This window comes from Lolium rigidum, chromosome 7, assembly GCF_022539505.1.
Source record: "Lolium rigidum isolate FL_2022 chromosome 7, APGP_CSIRO_Lrig_0.1, whole genome shotgun sequence".
Classification (NCBI taxonomy): Eukaryota; Viridiplantae; Streptophyta; class Magnoliopsida; order Poales; family Poaceae; genus Lolium; species Lolium rigidum.
The window spans coordinates 103,400,928-103,420,077 of record NC_061514.1 but is presented as its reverse complement, the minus strand read 5'-3'; the positions used below and the strand labels follow the sequence as shown (position 1 = coordinate 103,420,077).

The following is a 19,150-nucleotide window of genomic DNA, read 5'->3' as shown; positions in this document are numbered from 1 at the left end:
CCCGACCCAGGTCTGGACGGACCTCTCTGGAAACCCCAGCCCCCAAAATCTTCCCCTCCTACCGGCGGTCGCTTGACGAGAGCGATTTCCGTGTCGCCGCCGGCGGCGAGACCGGGCAGCCTCCACTCCTCGCGAGCGGGGCGTCCATGGATAGCGCCGGCCAGCCGGGCTGGTACGTGCTCGGCCCGAGCCAGGAGCACGTCGGCCCCTACACGCTCACCGAGCTGCGAGGTACGCCCCCTCCATCCACCCTATCTGTTCGCTGTATCGATTAGTGCGAATGCGGACGCAGCTAGGTCACAGGCTCAGCCTGAATCCTCGCAGAAACCTAAACTTCGCGCGCGGCCATGCTGCAGCCCACAAAGGCTCCTCCCACTACTTCGTGTTTCCTGTATGTACTATCCCCAAGTTTTGGTGGCTGTGTTTGTGGTGACGCGAATCCCAGGATCAGGTCTTTGTTCGGTCGGGCCATTTGGGCGTGTTACCCTAACTTGGGAATTTCCCTTTGTAACCAGTAAACTGATGTTTAAATGGATTTGGGAATTAATGCTAGCAGCTGACGGCAGCAGTTCGAATTTGCATTACGAGGTAATCTTAGATTGGGCTATCTGATAAAACGCCCCACTTTACTTTGCCATTTGCCCCAAACGGCGCATTTACTTTGGCGTAGCTCAAATACCCTGGTTTACTTTGGCCATTTGCTGAAATGCCCTACTTTGAATTTAACAGGTTTGACAGCATTTCCGTACAAACCAAATTAACCAATGACAGAAATTGCATACTTGAAATAAGTAGATGCAAATAAACAATGAATCATAGCCAAACGAGCACAAATTGACGGCTTTGGTTGCATCACAAAGGAGCACAAATCTTAAGTTTTTTAGCGAGTTAGCATCTCACAAACTAGAGACCAACATAAGCACATAGCATAAGTATTTTAGTGAGTCCACAGCTCACAAATAAGCAACAACAACGTCCAGAACTTGCCAGAGCTAGTTCCTTTCCTTGGTGTTATTTTCTTCGGAGCAATCTTCTCGACGTCTCTTGGTGGTGACACCACATGCTCTAGTGCTGCATTTTTTCTTGACATATAGGAGCATCCATGTTACCATCTTCTGTTGTTTCAATCTCAATAGTGGACCAGTCCACAATGGGTAGATGATTTGCATTCACATCACTAGAATCGCCGCTGCTTAAGTACTCGTCATTTTGTAAACAACTAGAAATTTCAGCATTTGAGATGATACTACAATGGCTAGCAGCACTTGATGGTATGTTAGCTAAGTCCACTACTTCAGCGAGAATAAAGAGTTGTTTTGATTCCCATCTGTCCATAAATGCAACAAGCAACTCGCTGGCATTTTGGATCATACTATCAACCCCTCCTAAAGTCTTGGTCTTCGCAGAAAAGGTCCACATCCTGACATGGGCCATTGGAAATAGACTCTCTCAGTATGCTCCAGTGTCATCCCTCTAATTTTAACCTGCTGCTAGACAACTTCTTGCTTTGTACGATGGAGCAAATGGCAAAGTAAAGTGGAGCATTTTATCAAATGGCCTGCTTAGATTGTATTTGACATGTTATGTTGACGCTCAGTTCATGTTGTCAAGTTGGTTGCTTGTGCTGTGGTTGTGTATTGTTTCAGAATCGCAGTTAGCCTCATTACTTTCTGAAAATCTATGTGTCCTGTTTTCAGTTTGGTTTGTGTTTGAGTAACTTGTGTCCCTTTACAGAACATTTTGCTAATGGGTACCTCAACGAGAGCACAATGCTCTGGGCAGAGGGGAGGAGTGAATGGATGCCGCTGTCTTCGATTCCGGAGGTGCATTCTGGGGTCACAAAGAAGGATCAGCCCGAACAAGGTTAATGTTGTCTACATTCTCTTTAAAGCAATATATTCAATATGGTTCACTCCAAGTGGTATCTTGACGTTCTTTCAAACGGCCTTTTGCTCCAGAAACTGAAGATGATTTCGAGAAATTCCAGAAGGAGCTTATAGAAGCTGAGTCAGAGGTGGAAGCGTTGAAAGACAAGACTGCAGATCATGACGTAAACATACAGCTTGCCGTTGATGATCCTGACGAGCGACCAACATCCCCACCAGATGGTGTAGAAGAATTTACTGACGATGATGGCACCATCTACAAGTGGGATCGCACCCTGAGGGCAATGGTTCCTCAAGTAAGTGTTGCTTTCCTGTCGCTAGGCTTTATAGCTAACCATCATCAGATGATTTTTTTTGGGTATTCTCTATTCAGGATTTTAGGTCACTTGACCGTAATCACAGTGAAACAAGTACTAACTACTAACCATCTCGGCCACATGATTTACTGATGTTATTTATCAGTGTTATTAAATTAAGCCCTCCTAAGTACACGCCTAGGCGCCGAGCGAAGGCAAACCGCGTAGCGCTTAAGTGTTCGCTTAATTGTGCTTAGCGCTTCAATCCTTCAGACAAGGGAGCACCCGCTCAGCGCCTAGTGCTTAATAGAACCTTGGTTATTATAGGGCTTTTTAGCTTGGAAATTTTAATGGATGGCATTTGGCACTTTACTCTTTTCTGTTGAGGTGAAGTTGCTGATGGGATTGTAGCATGTAAAATTTTACTCTGGCAAGGAATGTCGGTGCAAGTTTTTTCTTTCTGAAACAGCCTTCCAGACAGAATATATTGATCAATGCGGATTTCCTACCTACGGTGGTAGCTGTGCATGCGATTAGGATCGTCTGATATTGTTTCGCGATCTGTACTACCCTTAACATCTGTTAGACCTTTTGGCCGCCGTTGCCTGTTGATGTCAGCAAAAGCAGCCGTGCCCGTTTCATATGTACGAAAAAGAGAACCGGGCCCCATTCGTTTCAACGAAAAGAATGCGGAGGCAATCCTTCCCCCGGCGGGCTGCACAAAGAATGCAGACTTTTTTCCCCCTGGCAGCCCCGCAGCTCACACCCAGTGCACCACCGGTGGTGCCATCCTGGACCCCTGTGCACCCTGGCTCCTTCCCCGGCCACCCGTACATCACCGACAGCGCATCTCCACGTCCCCACACACCACAGGACCTCCCCCCCCCCCCCCCCCGCCCCTGCCTCTTGGTGAGCTTGGGATGCAGTGCAGATGGCCATGCATCTCGGGGACTCCTGCCGCGGCGCCTGGGCACACCCGTGGTGGAGGATGGAGGCCAGCGGCTGCTGAGCCTGAGGTAAAGTAGGGCACTGTGGCTGTTGCAAAGCCCAGGGTCGCGTGCATGACTAGCCGTGGTGGCGTGTGGGGTAGCAGGACGTGGTCGGCCGTGGTGCGTGGTTGGGGCTGTGCATTGGGGTCGGTGTTCGGTGTGGAAAGCCAGGTCGATGGGAGTTCCAGTGTGGGGTGGGTGGAGCGGGGAAAGGTGGGGTTGGTGTGGGAGGAAAGGAAAAAAAAGGGACTGTTAACGACGTCAGTTTAGATGTAGGGTGAGAAATGCTCTATAGTCTGATCCATCGGCTGGATGGGGGTGCATAGCTACCCAGGTGGGTAGCCCACTATTTCCCATATATATATATATATATACCCTTTGTACACGCAACTTTACTGAAACGAAGTCACTGGAGCTGATTTATCGACGAATCAACCTCGAGAAAAATGTTCTCTACAGGGTTTTCTGATCTTTCATGGTGGAACGGTAGCTATTGAACAACTCAGTGTTGAATCAGAATCAGCTAATCAGAAACACTACCAAGTTTTACTCTTAAAAACCAACTCCGGAATCTGATTGTAAGTTTGAATCAGTGTGACCCTTCACAGCTTGATGAGCAACATCCACCAAATAGCGTAGTATGACCCTAGTTTTTTTCTCTCCAGTAGCCCTCAATAGAAGGTTGCTCACAGATGTCTTGTAGTTGTGGTGGGTCCTCAAATATAATGCACATTATCCAAAGTTCAGTAAGATTTACCCGAAGTTCTGTGAATTGTGTGCTTCAGCAGTCTCTTATCAGTTTTAAAATTTCCATAAAATCTACCCTTCTATAAACAACCTTACGGAAATCAGAATTTTATTAAGTTCATGGCACACTTTCTCGCAATGTATCATTCCTCATCATACTCCCTTGGAATGTACCTATTTTTCACAAGCAGTTGTACGGAAATTAGTTCTAACGTTGCATGAAAGTTTTGTTACTGAAAAAGTTACTATATTTTGTTTTAAGTAATATTACTCTAAACAGTAGTTCAGCTGATTAATTTAGATTCCATTAGTTATTAGTTGTGTTAATTGTTGTCAATGCCTTATCCTGTAGTCCTAGGCGATATCTTTGTAAGATTCTGTTGTATATTGCGCCCGCTGTTCTTCATTTGAGGAGAAGTTAATTACCTTATTCGTCATGTTTAACTTTCATAATTATCAGTGTTTATCAGCTAACCTCTTTTGCGGCGTACCTTCTACAGAATGATGTATCGGGTAAAACGGAAGGCTATAAGGAGAATGATGTATCAGGTAAAAAGGATGATTATGGACTTGAAGAAATGACTTTTGCAGTTGAGGAAGAAGTACTTGAACCACCAGAAATTCCTGTTTCCTCCACATTAGATGAAAACAATGCTTTAACTGAAAAACAAAACAAAGAACCAGAGAAGGTAGAAAATAGACAACAAAAGAAGCGAAAGTCTAAAGAGAAGCCAGCTGAAAAAAAGGTACAGTTCTCAAGTTATTCAAGGGAGTTATTGATAACTTCCGCATGAACTAATTCTTTCAAACGCTGTTCTTGGGTAGGAAGCTGACAAACCTCCAGAAGCTTGGTTTGAACTCAAAGTTAACACAAATGTCTATGTTACTGGCTTGCCTGATGACGTCACAGCCGAGGAGGTAATTTACTTATAACTCCAAAATCTGAGGCTACTCTTCAATATTCCTTTTAGAAACACCAGTTTCAACACGGACTGTTTAGCACATTTATAACAATAGAAAAACTACTGTTCTCATAATGGATTTCTGTTGCAGATTGTAGAGGTATTTTCCAAGTGTGGAATTATAAAGGAGGTGCGCAATATTTTTCTGTCTTGCAGAGACCATTTAAACTTGATGCAGACTTATTTATTCAGTATTTTAAGCTTGATGATATTTGTATTCTTCCCTATGGAAAAACTTGGTACCTTGACTCGTTCTTCTTGATTGCCATTTGTGCATGTAACTACTGTGGCACAGTTTGACTCTTGATTTGTTCACGCCAGGGCTGTTCATTTCTGTGTTATAGGCGAGCACAACTGTAAATATAAAATCTAGCGTATTCCAGTTGTCTGAACTTGTTGCGTATTGATGACTGTTAGACATTGTCATATTGGAGAATTTAACTGTAGATTATCTTTAGATGGATATCCTAATAATTTTAAGAGAAGGTCAGTTTTGAAATGAAACTGAACATGATTATGATACCTGTTTGCTGCTATATTTAGATAACAATGGCTCTCTGTCTTATTCATAAACGATATTCTGGTCCTGAACTTCAGAGGACTGATCCACTTCAAAATATTTGATGCTCTAGGATCCAGGGACGAGGAATCCCCGGGTGAAAATCTATACTGACAAGGAAACAGGCAGAAAAAAGGGTGATGCTTTAGTGACCTATCTAAAGGTATTGCTGTTTGGAACTTATCAGACTCTGACTGATCAACTAGTTACTATTGGAAGATATGCATGTTTATTTTATATTTGTGTGTAAGTTTTTTCTTTCAATAATTCAGGAGCCTTCTGTACCTTTAGCAATTCAGCTATTGGATGGGACATCATTCCGTCCTGGTGGTAAGACCCTAATGTCCGTAAGTGTGGCCGAATTTCAGCAGAGAGGTAAGTTCCACGATTTATTAAAACCACACAAACTACACAAATATATCACTGATGTCTTTGCATCTGCATCAGGTGAGGTTTTCGTGGCCAAGAAAGCAGATAAGCAAAAGAAAAAGAAAGGCAAGAAGGTCGAAGATAAGATGCTAGGATGGGGTAATTTCTATCTTGGTTTGCAAGTATTTTTATTACGGCGGATTTAAATGTGTCATGTGTTCCTTAAGTTTACGCAGCCACGAGTTTCATTTGCTCTAGTGTAGGTGCACCGAACCGTAGGCCATGCTAGTTACATGTAGCAATATGTGATGAGAACCATGAAGATATTGGCACCTTTAGAAACAGATACAGCTTCTAAATCTTCTACTAGTAAAATATCTCTAAAAGCATCAAGTTGCAGAAACTATTCATGTACACAGAGTGTTTGCTACATAATGACATTTGTTGATGAGTTTTTGTTTTCATTGATCATTATTATCTGCTGTCTCAGGAAAAATAGCTCATTAAAACTTCAACAACTTATACCCTGCCTCCTAGGAGGATGTAAATAACTATCTATCTTTTCAATGAAATGAAACGCAAAGGTCCTTTGCGTTTTCTCGAAAAACAACTTATTCTCCTGACCATTTTTCTGTTTTTAGGTGGACATGATGATAAGAAGGTGATGATTCCTACTCAAGTGATTTTGCGGAATATGTTCGCTCCTGTTGAATTGAGAGTAAGTAGCTGAGTATGCTTGACATATACAAAAATAATGTTCTCATTTCATATGGAACAACAATACACTGTTTCAGATTACTTGGCTTCTGTTCATACTTTATAGCAAAAAAAATTTGCTCATGTCAGTTGTATTAATGGAGAAGTTCCTGATCATGCAGGAGAATGATGCTCTTCTTCCCGAGCTTGAGGTGGATGTTAGAGAAGAATGCGTGAAATTTGGTCCGGTTGACAATGTCAAGGTAATTATTAATTTCACTTGCATACTCTTTGTTTGCCATAATTGGAAAATCACAACCCGTAGACTAGTTGAGAACATGCCCTGGAATCAGTGTGGACGAATGACTGATGACTCTTCTGCAGTAGTTCAGATATTTGCCAGACTGTCTTTTAGCTGTATTTCTCCATAATCATGTAGAGTCTTGATATGATCCAAACCATATGGAGTGAAAAGTTCCTGGCTGTTAGCTTGTTACCTCTGGAGACGTGCTGAGTGCTGACTACTTTTGAAGTTTAGCCTGCCTAAGCACTGTGACTAACGGAAATACCGGGCAACTACATCTGCATTGTATACCAAATTGACTGGTTCTTGTTTATTGCTATGCGAAAGCTGGCCATACTTATGCTCTCATGTGAGAAGGTGTTACTTAGGCTGGAAAAGGCAAACAGAATAGTCAGCGAAGTGTGCTAAGCAACAAAGGTCTTCAATCTACTTAAGTATGGGCCGGTGTGTTACAATTTCATAGAATTTCATGGCAGCAAGTTTAAACTGTAGCCAACAAATTGAATATCCACATGCACATACTGAGTATTAAAACCAGTCAGGGCTGTGCTCTGTAGGCTTGCTGTTACCAGTTTCAGTTACTTCTTCCTATCATTTGCTGGTCTTCGTAGCCTTTTTTCTCGCAACCCATAAGTTTAGCCTCCCCTGTAGGTCTTTCAATACACATTAAGGCTCTATTTGTCGTTGCTGAGCTGTGATGTCCTGTGATTATTCATAATCTGCTCTAGAAAATTAGCCACAAAAATAGGCAAAAGCAGGTCAAACAAACACTAAAATAGCGAGCACACTCGCCCTAGCTACTAGGGTTTCTTGTTTATTTGTCTCTTTTCCAGCTCACCACTTTTTGTTTACATGCTGTCGCAGGTCTGTGAAAATCACCCACAAGGAGTTATATTGGTAAAATTCAAAGACCGGAAAGATGGCCTCAAATGCATAGGGGCGATGAACGGAAGATGGTAGGTTTTAACATAAATCCCTCTGCCATTCTTTTCCCTTGCTTTCTGATGGGTGTTTTAAGCATTAGTAAAACAAAGTTAGGTTTACTCTGCATCTTTATTTTCTTGAAAACCCTCGACGAGTATAACTGCAACTGTTAGAAAAAAAAAAAAAAAAACAGTTTGGAGAAGGGAAAATCTTTCTTACGGTGTATATTTCTTGCTGTGCAGGTTTGGTGGGAGGCAGGTAGAAGCGAGCGAAGATGATGGTACAATCAAACATGCACTGATCCGTGACTATGATGGCGAGGTGTCAAGGCTGGATCGGTTTGGAGAAGAGCTAGAGGAATCCACGTAGGGAGTCTCCATCATTTGGCAGTTTAGGACTGTTCTGTAGGCGATAGCGTGAAATTACAACAACGACAAAACAAAACAAGAGCAGTTGGGTCATCTGTTCACCCGATTAATCTTAGCAAGACTGCTTCTACATTAGCTTTAAGTAGCGGAGCCAAAAATTGTTACCAGTGGTCAGCTAAACTTTGTCTTGATGTACATTACAGAGGTTGGGCCCTTTTTCCGTGTGCAATCTGGTACTCTCATTGACATACTGAATCCCTGTATTGTCAGAACAGTCCTAAACCACTGATACGATACTTTTTTTTAAAAAAAAATGTCAGCTGTTATGATACTGGATCCCTGTTTTGTCAGAAAATAATTACTGCCATAATTTTTTTTGTCCTTGATCCCTGAACGATGGGTGTATGTAGGAGAGTCGCATATCTTCCTCAGTCACCTGAATTAAAATACTGCAGAACGTTGTCAAGCTGTGTGCAGAAATATGCAAAAGGAAAAAGGCGATGGCCGATGTTGCAGAAAAAGAGATGCGGCAAAATGCAGAGACTCCTGGCAGCACCAGAACCCGAAGCGAGCCGGTGAAGAGAATGTAGCGGTGACCCTCAAGTAAAACGAAAGAAACAATCATAAGAGAAAAACAACGGGCACAAAAAAGTCGATATAAGGAACTTTTCTGACGAAGAAAGGAACCCCCCAAGAAAAAACTACGCAAACGAAAAAATTGTTTGTCTGAGCCCAGGTTCGAACTGGGGACCTTTAGTGTGTGAGACTAACGTGATAACCAACTACACCACCCAGACGCTTCTGCTGTAACTTAAATCAACATTATATATAACAAATAATTGTAGCAAACTCTACCCTTTGCTTTGCACGGAATGAATAGCACCACCCAGGAACGTAGATTTCGTACATTTACACCTATACCAGGTTGTATTTTTCGGGCATGCTCCGGCCACCTAGATACCCAGTGCCTACGACTACGTTTCTTTTAGTTGGCAATACCATATCTTTTGGGCTTGTGTTTTATGTCCTGTTACATTGTAAACTTCTATCGAGGTTTCGGGAGGGTCGGGCCTTTTAGTTCTGTCACGGTGCATGGCTTGTGGAACATTGTAGTAGTAGCTTGAAGTTTTTCTTAATTAATGGAAATATGGAGAAAATCGAAGCAACTAAATGGAATGTCAACTGTTTCCATAGCATATCCTGGATCAAATCCAATGGAGGATGACTTAAACATGCCATTCGACCTCTTCACAGCTCACACCATTCAGAGCAGCCAAACAAGATCAATTTATGAAAAGAAATAAAGCGGTTCAAATCAAATAACTGTCACTATCTCTCAAGTACAACAATGAGTTGATATTTCTTACAAGTTGCAGGATTCCATATAGCGATTTAACACCTAACCTCAAATTACCAAGCGTTCTCTTGATAAACATAAATGAAATAGTTTCCGACAGCCTTCAGATAGTAATCTGAATAGAATACAACCAACACCCACCAATAGGCAATTTAAAATGATGAGCGACTTCAGGAGCTAGCCGATCGGTTTTGGGTGTATCGATGTATAGCATCTAGTTCTTTGCATTTCCAAAGAATTTCGAGAGACGAACGGGGCCTTCCTCCTCCTCGCTGTCACTGCCAGCGTGCTTGGATCTTGACCTATGCTTCTTATCCTTCTTATTTCTCTTTGACCTTGACCGGGATCTGGACTTCCTTGAACTCCTGTCTTCGTCATCGCTGCTTGATGATTCTGATGACGAGTCGGAACTTTCCGACGAACTTCTGTGCTGTTATGAATGAAGAAGTGAGAATGCAGGATTCTACAATCGACTTTTTGGTGTCTTATTCATCAATGTACATCTTTTAGGGAAGTAACAGGAATCACTTAAGTTAAAGCTCAATGCATGCTATCTTCAAACTAAAACTTATGTACCTACAATAAGTGCTAACTACTTGCTCCGTCCACAAAAGCATGTCTCAACTTTGTCTAAATTTGCATGTATCTACACACTAAAACATGACTAAATACATGCATATTTTGACAAAGTTGAGACATATTTTTGTAGACGGAGGGAGTATTATATTCTTATATGGAGAGTATACCTTCCTCCTCTTTTTACTCCGTTTCTTTCCATCCTTATCCTTCTTTTCTGTATCCAAATTCCTTGTCAGAAGACTCAGCGTAGGCAATAAACTTAAGAAACAGCTGACCAAAGGAGATCCAGATGTAGGAAACATCGTTCAGCAGGCTATATTAAGTTACTTTACCTTTCTTGGATGATGATTTTGACTTCACAACGTCTCTTCCACGACCTAGTTTTTGGGCCCTTTCAGCATCCAGTTGAGCTCTATACTCTCTCATCATTTTATCTTTGTCAGCCTCCACCTCACCTCTCTTTAGCTCCTCGTCCTATTAGAGAACAAGAGCATCATCAATTACTGTGTAACTACTGATAACACACAACCAAAGCTTCAAAGTGAAATTATAAGTACAAAGGCTCAGTTTGTTCTGCAGCAAGCCAGTAACTGTGCAGAGTCAGTGCAGAAAACAGTAAAGTGCTGGCAAAGTAAATCACACCCCAACCAATGTTGACCTAGGTTGATGAGTTTGGATTCAGAATTTGATACCATTATCCAATCAAACAAGATAAGGAATCATGATGAAGTAAAATAGCATCATCATGAGATCTCTGGAGACAGGTTGAATGAGCATGAATGGGTGCAATGAGCTTTGTGCATTGTTGAGGAAATCATTAACAAGTAAGCTGCTCGGTTGGCTGGCGGGTAGGGGATCAACAGGCTAATTGGCCAGTTGATCAGTTTATCGGCTATTCAGTGACCCTCCGAGCAGGGATAAATGCTCGAACTCTTCTGCTTTTTATGATTGCACAAGTCTGAGTGTCTGATGACAAATCACAGCAAGAGAAAATCAAAGGTCTGCGATCCAGGGTGGCGCAGGACCAAGCTTTGACTGCAAAAGTTCAGGTTTCTAATTGTTCCCATATGCTATCGTGTCGCATTATTTACCACTATATGGTTTTATGCGCTAAAGGGGGTCACCATTCCCTAAGAGGTTACATCAGATTTGAGCATCACACATCGCAAACAGCATGCCTTATCATATTCAGCGTCCAGCATAATTAGGAGCATCGACACATAACAGAATTGATGGACAAAATTCATGGTTGGGGGCACACAAACGGACACAATGATGAAGAAGCTAAATAATATACAGCAGTAAAGCTAGCTAGCAGAGGCCGCACACGTACCTTCTGCTTCTTCTTGAACTCCTCCCAGGTGAGGGTGTGGGTCTTGTTGAGGCTGGCCAAGCGCGCCGCGTGCCACTCTGGAGAATGAAATGAACCGTCCGTCTGTGACGGCCCTCGTTAGTAAAAGCTCCCCGCCTCAATAAAAGAAAAACACCGAACATCATGATTAGGTCATGGATATTGTCGACGACAGATCTCGATAGGGTTTGCGGAGCGCGGAAGTGGGGGAGGAGGACGACAAGATGAATTGCGAGCTCGGGGCTAAGGGTGGCGCGCAAGGAAGGATCTGTAGGGAGGGAGGGAGGGTGGGGGTGAGGAAGGGGACCGACCATGCCGTCTTCCTCCCCTTCGCCGGGGGCGCCGGAGGAGGACCCCAGCCGCGACCTCTGCATCGCCTTGTACGCCTGATTCTTCCCCATCTCGGCCGCCCGCCCTCCGCTCCTCGATTCCTCGCTCGCCGGATTAGTGGAGTGGAGATCCCTTTTCCTAGAAATTTTGACAAAAGAGACCACCTGCCCCAATTTATTGACAAAAAGGACCACCTGTGAGCCAAATTGACAAAAAAGACCACCTTGTGTGTGGCGGCAGCGCCCCCAGGCGACACGTGGAGCGTGCCGCCGGACTGGGTGGCGGCAGGGGCCCGCCGTCGAAGTGTGTGGCGGCACGTTAACCGCTGCTGCTCGCCGTCAGGCCGCCGTCCGTCGAGGTGGGCCATGCCGCCATCGCATGGGGCGGCAGGGTGACGTGGAGGATGCCTCCACATCCGGTGGAGGCAGGTCCCGCCATGACCACGCGCAGGTCGTCGCCCGGCCGACAACCACGGTGGAGGCAGTGCCCGACCGACCGCGAACAGACCGAGTATGGTACGTGTGAGCCAGCCATCCGCCACACCGACCGTACCAGTTCCCTCTACCTCGCATACATCTAATCCACGACGCGACTCATCTCTACTTGAACGATCACAGTCAGCACACATATCTCAACGCCATGGCGCCACACAGGTAATCAACATGCGTACATACATTCCTTCTGAACTTACAACAATGACACATTTTTTTTCCAATTGTATTAGGAGGACGATCATTTTCCGTCATATCCATCTGGACAACGATTCTCCTACACAGAAGGCGAATACTCGCAAAGATTCAACACTCAGGTATGCTCATATTTAATAATTACCTACCAACACGTGATTATTTACATGCCTACTAATAACATGTCGTTTACGTTCGCAGGAATCCGTTGACCCTACGTGGTCCAACATTGGAGCTGGTTTAGGCCACAATATGCCTCCACTTCGTGGTCGTGACCACATGCAATCGCAATACCCAACTCGGGTTAATGCATGTTAATTACATACATAATTATTGCGTGCATGTTTCTGACGGAGCCATTCAATACGCAGGAATCTTTAATCCCGACATGGCCTGATATGACGCAGCAACCACAATACTACGGCAGCACTTCCCAACAACCTCGCGATCATGTTACCGGGATAGTTGAAGAATTCTTCGGAGGTCCTATTTTCAGCTCGTATGCCGGCTTGATTCCCCCAAATCAGGAATCTCCATACGTATTTCATACTCCATCACCAGCAGATGATCCAAGTACGGAGGATGAGGAAAATCGAGACGGCCGAGGTTTGCGCCCACCTCATCCCCCTCGTCCCCGGTTGTCGCCTTCCGGTCGAAAGCCACGGCAGCAACGTCGTCGTCGTCGAGAGGAATGATACACATTTATGTATGCGCGCGACAGACATTTAATCTATGTATGAGACATTTTTCCTGTATCGAGCGGGAAACTCTGACAGTTTCAGCAGACCTTTAAATCAGTGCAGTCAGCTCTTTAGTCAGTATCAGCAGTCAGCAGCACATGTCGGCCGGCCGAATCATGGCGGGACCTGCCTCCACCGGATGTGGAGGCATCCTCCACGTCACCCTGCCGCCCCATGCTATGGCGGCATGGCCCACCTCGACGGACGGCGGCCTGACGGCGAGCGAGCGGCCGGTTAACGTGCCGCCACACACTTCGACGGCGGGCCCCCGCCGCCACCCGGTCCGGCGGCACCCTCCACGTGTCGCCTGGGGGCGCTGCCGCCACACACAAGGTGGTCTTTTTTGTCAATTTGCCTCACAGGTGGTCCTTTTTGTCAATGAATTGGGCCAGGTGGTCTCTTTTGTCAAAATTTCCTTTTCCTATGGCTATGGCACGCGTGCGCCGCGAGTTGTGACTGGTGGTGACGATAACGCCGATAAGGAGAGGGAAAGGGGGCAGGCTGCACAGGAAAAGGCCTACGAGGCGATGAGGTCATGGGGATTCTACGCTGTAGGCGCTTTCCTACCGTCCGATCCGTAACGGATGGCCTGATTGAGTGCATGAAAAATAGGGAGTGCTTCCCTTTGGTTTATGGTTTGGTGATTTAAATCTTGCTCATTACTCTCAAAAAACGAAATCTCGCTGCATCTCCATTGGAGCAATTTAGCAGGCCTTTTGTCTCGCGACCCTTAAAAATATGGATATAAAAGTTACGGTAATCGCATTTTATGGTCTCGCGCGGGCTGCAGCCGAGCAGACCCCGCAAAAGAATATTCTGAAATATTTCACTAAAAGACCCACTGTCAATGTTTATTTATTTTTAATTTTTCCCTTCTTCCCATATTTCCCCGTACGCCTCTCTTCCCCAACCTCCCCGCGATCCTCACATTCGCCTCAAGTTGCTGTGCGATGTGCGAGTCTCGTGTGCCCCATCGTCGCCATGCCCTCTGCCGCTGCGAGCCAACGTGTGTGCGCCCTTGCGAGGCCCGTGTGCGCCGCCGCGAGGCACCGTTCCCCCCGCCTCCGCGAGCCTCAGTACCACCGCTGGGATTGACTCCCTACCCCTCGTAGTGAGCGGAGAGGGTTGCGTGGGGCTCAAACATCGGGACCTATCCCCGTGAGCTCAGCTCGCTCGATCCTAGCACAACCCAAGTCGAGGTCGACCACCGGAGAGCTTGAAAGGACACGGATGCCGCCTAAGGGGGGGGGGGTGAATAGGCGGTTTAAAACTTTTACGATAATGTCTTAAACAAATGAGAAATAAAACCATTATTTAATTTGTCAAACACATAACTATATGACTAGGATTCACTTATGTGCATCAACAACTTATGCTAAGTAAGACAAACAACTATATGGTGTTAAGATATATAGGTTCAAGCACGAAGGTTGTCACAAAGTAAAGTGCATAAGTAAAGAGTTTGGGTATAAAAATAACCGAGATTCACAGAGACGATGATGTATCCCGAAGTTCACACTCTTGCGAGTGCTACTAAACGAAATGATACTAGACAAATACATGGAAATATCTTCATTAGATTAACAATTGGTGAGTTAGATAGTACAACCCAAGGTACACAAACAAATATATAACTCAAAACAAGGTAACATGATTGTCTAAAGTTTTGTTATGGTAACAATTAACATGTTCTTGATGGCAACAACTCCGTGTGTATGAACTTGTTGGGACTCCAAGTGCAGAGTGTTATAGCAAGCGTATTTTCCCCATAAGGGTGACTCGAGGTTTTATATCGAACTCTTGAGGAATTAGCTCAGAGTTGTCTTTTGCTTCTCCTCTTCAAAAATATCGACAAAACAAATTAATTTCCTCGTGTCTCCGACTCCACCGTGTGGTTGTCAATCACAAGGTTTCGTATTAGTAAAACTGAAATGACTAATAAATAAAGTAAAGTAAAACAACCTATAACTAGACAAGCACGGTAAAAAACAATAACAAGATGGTATTTTTAGGTTTTGGTTTGTGTTTGATAATAGTAAAAGTATTTTTGTATTTTGGGGGTTTAATTAATATGGGAAATATAATGCTAGTAATGATGTTGGAAAGTTGTTTCTTATGATTAAAATTGGATCGTGGTTCATTGGTTCACTTGACTACTTTCTCATAAAGGTGTAGTGAACATAAAACAATTCACAAGCAATATAATATTGATGTAACTTTATTATGAGTATGATTAGCATTCATATGGGCATGTTATATCATAGAGATGATGCAACACATCCCTCTTATACTTCACTAGAAAGGGAAAACTCCAAGCAATCTAGAATTAAGAATTAACAGAGCATAGCCTTAGGTACTTTGACATGATGTTTAAATTACAAATATGCTACCTTGAACAAACAAGATTGTCGTAGTTATCACTATATACTTCTAGAACATGAATTCACTTAATTAATCCCTAGTGAGGTAACAAAAGATAGGGAAAAAATCATAGTAGATCTCGAATTTGTTGTCACTATTTAATCACTACCACCATGCTACTCCAACTAATACACACGTTTCCCACACATGTTCTCTCGTACAAGTTGGATAAAAAAACACTTCAGAACGGGGTACATGATATTCATAGACTCATACACCTTACACATATATCGATTCCAATCTCAAGTATCAACTCGTAGAATAAAGATCCACCACATAAGAATTACACATATGATTATAATCATGTTGGGCAGCTTATATGGTACTAGATCAATGATAGAACAAGAGAGAAATAGATCTAGCTACTACCACAAACCCATAGTACATATGTGGACTACTCCCTCTTCATCATGGTGATGATGGTGGAGATGTTGGAGAAGGTATAGATCCCTCCGACGGCGACTCCAGGGGAGTTTCCCACTTCAATCTTCGCTGGTTTTGTCTCTTGTTTGGTGTTTCAGTGTTTCTGCGGCGCTCTCCTCCCGAGATGCGTATGGGACCCTTTTATAGGCGTTTTTAGGTCAAAACATCGATCTGGAGATGAAGACGGACGACTGATGATGTTTGAGGGAGGAAAGCGGGCAGGTGGCATGGCCTAGGGTAGGGGCCACTCCACCTAGGCTCTTTTGGGCCTCGGGGCTCCCCTCTTGAGGTTCTAGTGCTCCAACTCCTTCTCTTAGCGAAATATTGAGCCTCGAAAAATCTCCGATCAATTTGACTTCTTTTAGGTCCCTGAAAGTTAAAAATACACAAAAAAAAGAGTTTTCATGTTCTCCAGAGTTACAACCAAATAAAGGGGGGTCATTGGAAAAATTCCCAAAATAAATATAAAACATGGATATAGCATTATATAAGATACAAATGTGCGAGAATATGTGGCAATAAACTATAAACTTTATGTATGCATTTTAGATGTCAATTAGCTAATATTTTAAACAAATATGATGGGTACAAAAATATTTTGTGTTTTTTCTATTGATTGCATACCTTTGATATATTATTTATATATATAAATTCTTTATTTTCTCTTGACCGTATACCGCATATTATTTATAAATAAAAAAATCATAAACACATTTCTATTGTTTATAAACAAAAATAGAAATACTTTCTTCCTCCAGCGACAACCTCATGCCGCTAACACCTCCATCGACGGCCGCCCGAAGCAAGCTCCGTTACCACGCCCGGCATGTCCTCCATAGCCAAGAACCTCCTTAGTCATTGCCAGCACGCAGCCCAGACCATGATGCGGTGGTCATGGGATACGAGGACCCGATTATGTTTAGCGATTTATGTTCAAGGGCATGTGTGTAAAATTTGGACTTTCTTGTAATTTCATATTCCTCGATATTAGCCTCACATATCTTAACATATACAAATCTATCAAACACAATCTGAACTCAACAGGGATCAAAACAAACGGTGCTATTAAACACATGCCAAAATCTCGGGCCAACTTTGCTAGGGTCATCATGTATGAGGATAGATAGAGATTCTCAATTAGCCCGCGAGCTACTAAACACACCCTAGATGTACAAGATGGTCTGCTAGTGGTGATTTAAATATAATTATAATTGATTCATTTTTTGACAAGCTAGTGAAGGTGAAAAAAGTAGTCCAAGAGGAATTAGAATTAACGGCTATTCTTTGTTTATACTAATATTTTTACTCACGTATAAGTTATTCTCTCAACACATGATTTTAAATAATATATTTTCTACCATACATATTAGAAGTCACTATGTAATTGTCCTTTTAAATATGAAGTTACCATGCTCTGATAACATATTTAGCACAAATATATTTGTTTTAATCAAACTTTAGATTGTTGAATTAGTAAACATATTTTAGGTAGATAACCTTATAATTTCTCCATATCTTAGTTTGTACCAACTAGATGTATTGTATTATATTATAGTGTTCACATCTTGCAATTTTTATGAATGGTACAATTGTCTTTGGAAATCCTATAAAGATATTTTTTGTGATATTTGTTGGAATGTACATTGCCGGAGTATTTCTACAATGTACATTCCAACAAATATTTTTAAACGATTTCTAAAACGATCATCTAGAAAATTCTAGACTGTCTCTATGAATGCCTTTCAGGTTTCGACAAGTGATCGATGGTTTTTCTTGTGTTGTGGGAATATGTACTTCTGCCTTCTAGTCCTGCCACGGACATATTTTCATCAGACGGTGATGATGTTTTTAGAGAAATTAGACTTCAGGTGTTGTCATAGTAGTGTTTGTGTTGCTACTGCATTATAGCGAGACTTTTCCTTTTTTAGTTTCTTCTTATTTTTCGGTTGTGTGCATCCGTACTACTATTAGGGTATGATGTTGTTGCATAGGATGCATATAATTGGTATTTTCGCGATATTAATATATTCCTTTTATCGAAAACAAGGTGGAGGAGTATGTGGACTAGTAAACCATGGACTATGCACGACACATCCTTTTTAGTCTACCATCTCTAAGGGCATATCCACTGGGCTGGCCCAAAACGCCGACCCAAATGGTCCACTTCTGTTCGTTTGGATCGGCGGCGGATAATATGGTGGTGCATGTCTGGCCTGCCAGGACAGCACGCACATCAGCGCGACTCATTCGGTCCGAGCTGGCTTTGGTCAGACCTGAGCAGTTGCCCATTACCTTTCAAATGGTATTTTTACGAATAAGAAAATTTAAATTATAGAAAGTAACAAATAAGAATAGTTCACTATCACACACCACATAGTTTTACAAATAAGGAAACTCAAATTTAATATCGAAACAGACTAGCCAGGTTAGTTTCCCACATGATTCCACATGTGCTCAATCAAATTGACTTGAAGTAGGTCATGGGTGGCCCGATCCCGCAATGAATTGTGCATATGCAATAAGCATTCCCAAGATGCTGCTGCAACCTGTGGCTCAACCAACTGACTCTAGAATTCCCAATCGTTGTCATAAATGCTGCCATCTCGCTCTTCCTAAATGATCATGTTGTGCATGATGACACATGGTGTCATCACCTTCCACATTCTCTCGGTGCTCCATGTTCTGGCAAGGTGGCGAACAATACCCCAATGTGATTGCAGCATGCCAAATGCCCACTCTACATCCTTTCGAGCTGCCTCTTGCTCTTTTGCGAACCTCTTGCATTTTTCATCTTCAAGGTTACGGATTGGCTTCACCAAGGTTGCCCACGAAGGGTAGATGTAATTAGCTAGATAATAACCCTTGTCATAAGAATGACCATTGATCTCATAGGAAACCTAAGGAGCATTGCCTTCTGCAAGCCTAGCAAACACCGAGGAGTGTTGAAGGACGTTGATATTGTTCTTGGATCCTGCCATGCCAAAGAAGGAGCGCCAAATCCAGAGATCTTGCGACACAACTGCCTCCAATATTACCATGCACCCCTCCTTATGCCCTTTGAACATCCCTTGCCAACCAAAAGGACAAGAGTTCCGTCCCACCCTTAGACTCCTCGTCCTATGATGATTCGATGACATTCTCGTAGAAAAACTTGATTGCCTTG

General features: G+C 43.1%; 2 protein-coding genes and 1 non-coding gene across 4 annotated transcripts; 1 reads left to right on the top strand and 2 right to left on the bottom strand.

Annotated features, from left to right (window-relative positions):
- Positions 1-103: 103 nt before the first annotated feature.
- LOC124674589 (splicing factor U2AF-associated protein 2-like) lies at positions 104-8,329 on the top strand. Its single transcript, XM_047210629.1, has 13 exons — positions 104-231; positions 1,735-1,863; positions 1,959-2,182; positions 4,419-4,664; positions 4,744-4,836; positions 4,972-5,010; positions 5,513-5,602; positions 5,712-5,814; positions 5,887-5,967; positions 6,450-6,526; positions 6,687-6,767; positions 7,673-7,764; positions 7,975-8,329. Exons 1-13 carry the CDS (start codon positions 147-149, stop codon positions 8,099-8,101), a joined length of 1,467 nt encoding a protein of 488 aa, XP_047066585.1. The 5' UTR covers positions 104-146; the 3' UTR covers positions 8,102-8,329.
- A 494-nt stretch (positions 8,330-8,823) lies between these two features.
- Positions 8,824-8,897, bottom strand: TRNAV-CAC. Its single transcript has one exon. It is a non-coding gene; the product is annotated as a tRNA-Val (tRNA).
- Positions 8,898-9,413: 516 nt separating this feature from the next.
- On the bottom strand, positions 9,414-13,615 carry LOC124674744 (protein FAM133-like). 2 transcript variants are annotated; one of them, XM_047210795.1, is made up of 6 exons: positions 13,565-13,615; positions 11,699-11,855; positions 11,370-11,471; positions 10,369-10,510; positions 10,204-10,250; positions 9,414-9,887 (listed from the first exon to the last, which is right to left on the bottom strand). In XM_047210795.1, exons 2-6 carry the CDS (start codon positions 11,786-11,788, stop codon positions 9,672-9,674), a joined length of 597 nt encoding a protein of 198 aa, XP_047066751.1. In that variant the 5' UTR covers positions 11,789-11,855; positions 13,565-13,615; the 3' UTR covers positions 9,414-9,671. The 2 variants fall into 2 exon arrangements, with proteins under 2 accessions (XP_047066751.1, XP_047066752.1); XM_047210796.1 differs by having other exon boundaries at positions 9,712-9,882.
- Positions 13,616-19,150: the final 5,535 nt, after the last annotated feature.

What these genes read in the sequence shown, in the direction of transcription:
- LOC124674744 (XM_047210795.1), bottom strand. Translation starts at nt 11,788, where the DNA reads ATGGGGAAGAATCAGGCGTACAAGGCGATGCAGAGGTCGCGGCTGGGG. An exon ending in AAGGGGAGGAAGACGGCATG is followed by an intron (nt 11,472 to 11,698) that starts GTCGGTCCCCTT and finishes GGGCCGTCACAG; the next exon opens with ACGGACGGTTCATTTCATTC. An exon ending in AGTTCAAGAAGAAGCAGAAG is followed by an intron (nt 10,511 to 11,369) that starts GTACGTGTGCGG and finishes GTTCTCTAATAG; the next exon opens with GACGAGGAGCTAAAGAGAGG.
- LOC124674589 (XM_047210629.1), top strand. Translation starts at nt 147, where the DNA reads ATGGATAGCGCCGGCCAGCCGGGCTGGTACGTGCTCGGCCCGAGCCAG. An exon ending in AGAAGCCAGCTGAAAAAAAG is followed by an intron (nt 4,665 to 4,743) that starts GTACAGTTCTCA and finishes GTTCTTGGGTAG; the next exon opens with GAAGCTGACAAACCTCCAGA. An exon ending in GGGGCGATGAACGGAAGATG is followed by an intron (nt 7,765 to 7,974) that starts GTAGGTTTTAAC and finishes CTTGCTGTGCAG; the next exon opens with GTTTGGTGGGAGGCAGGTAG.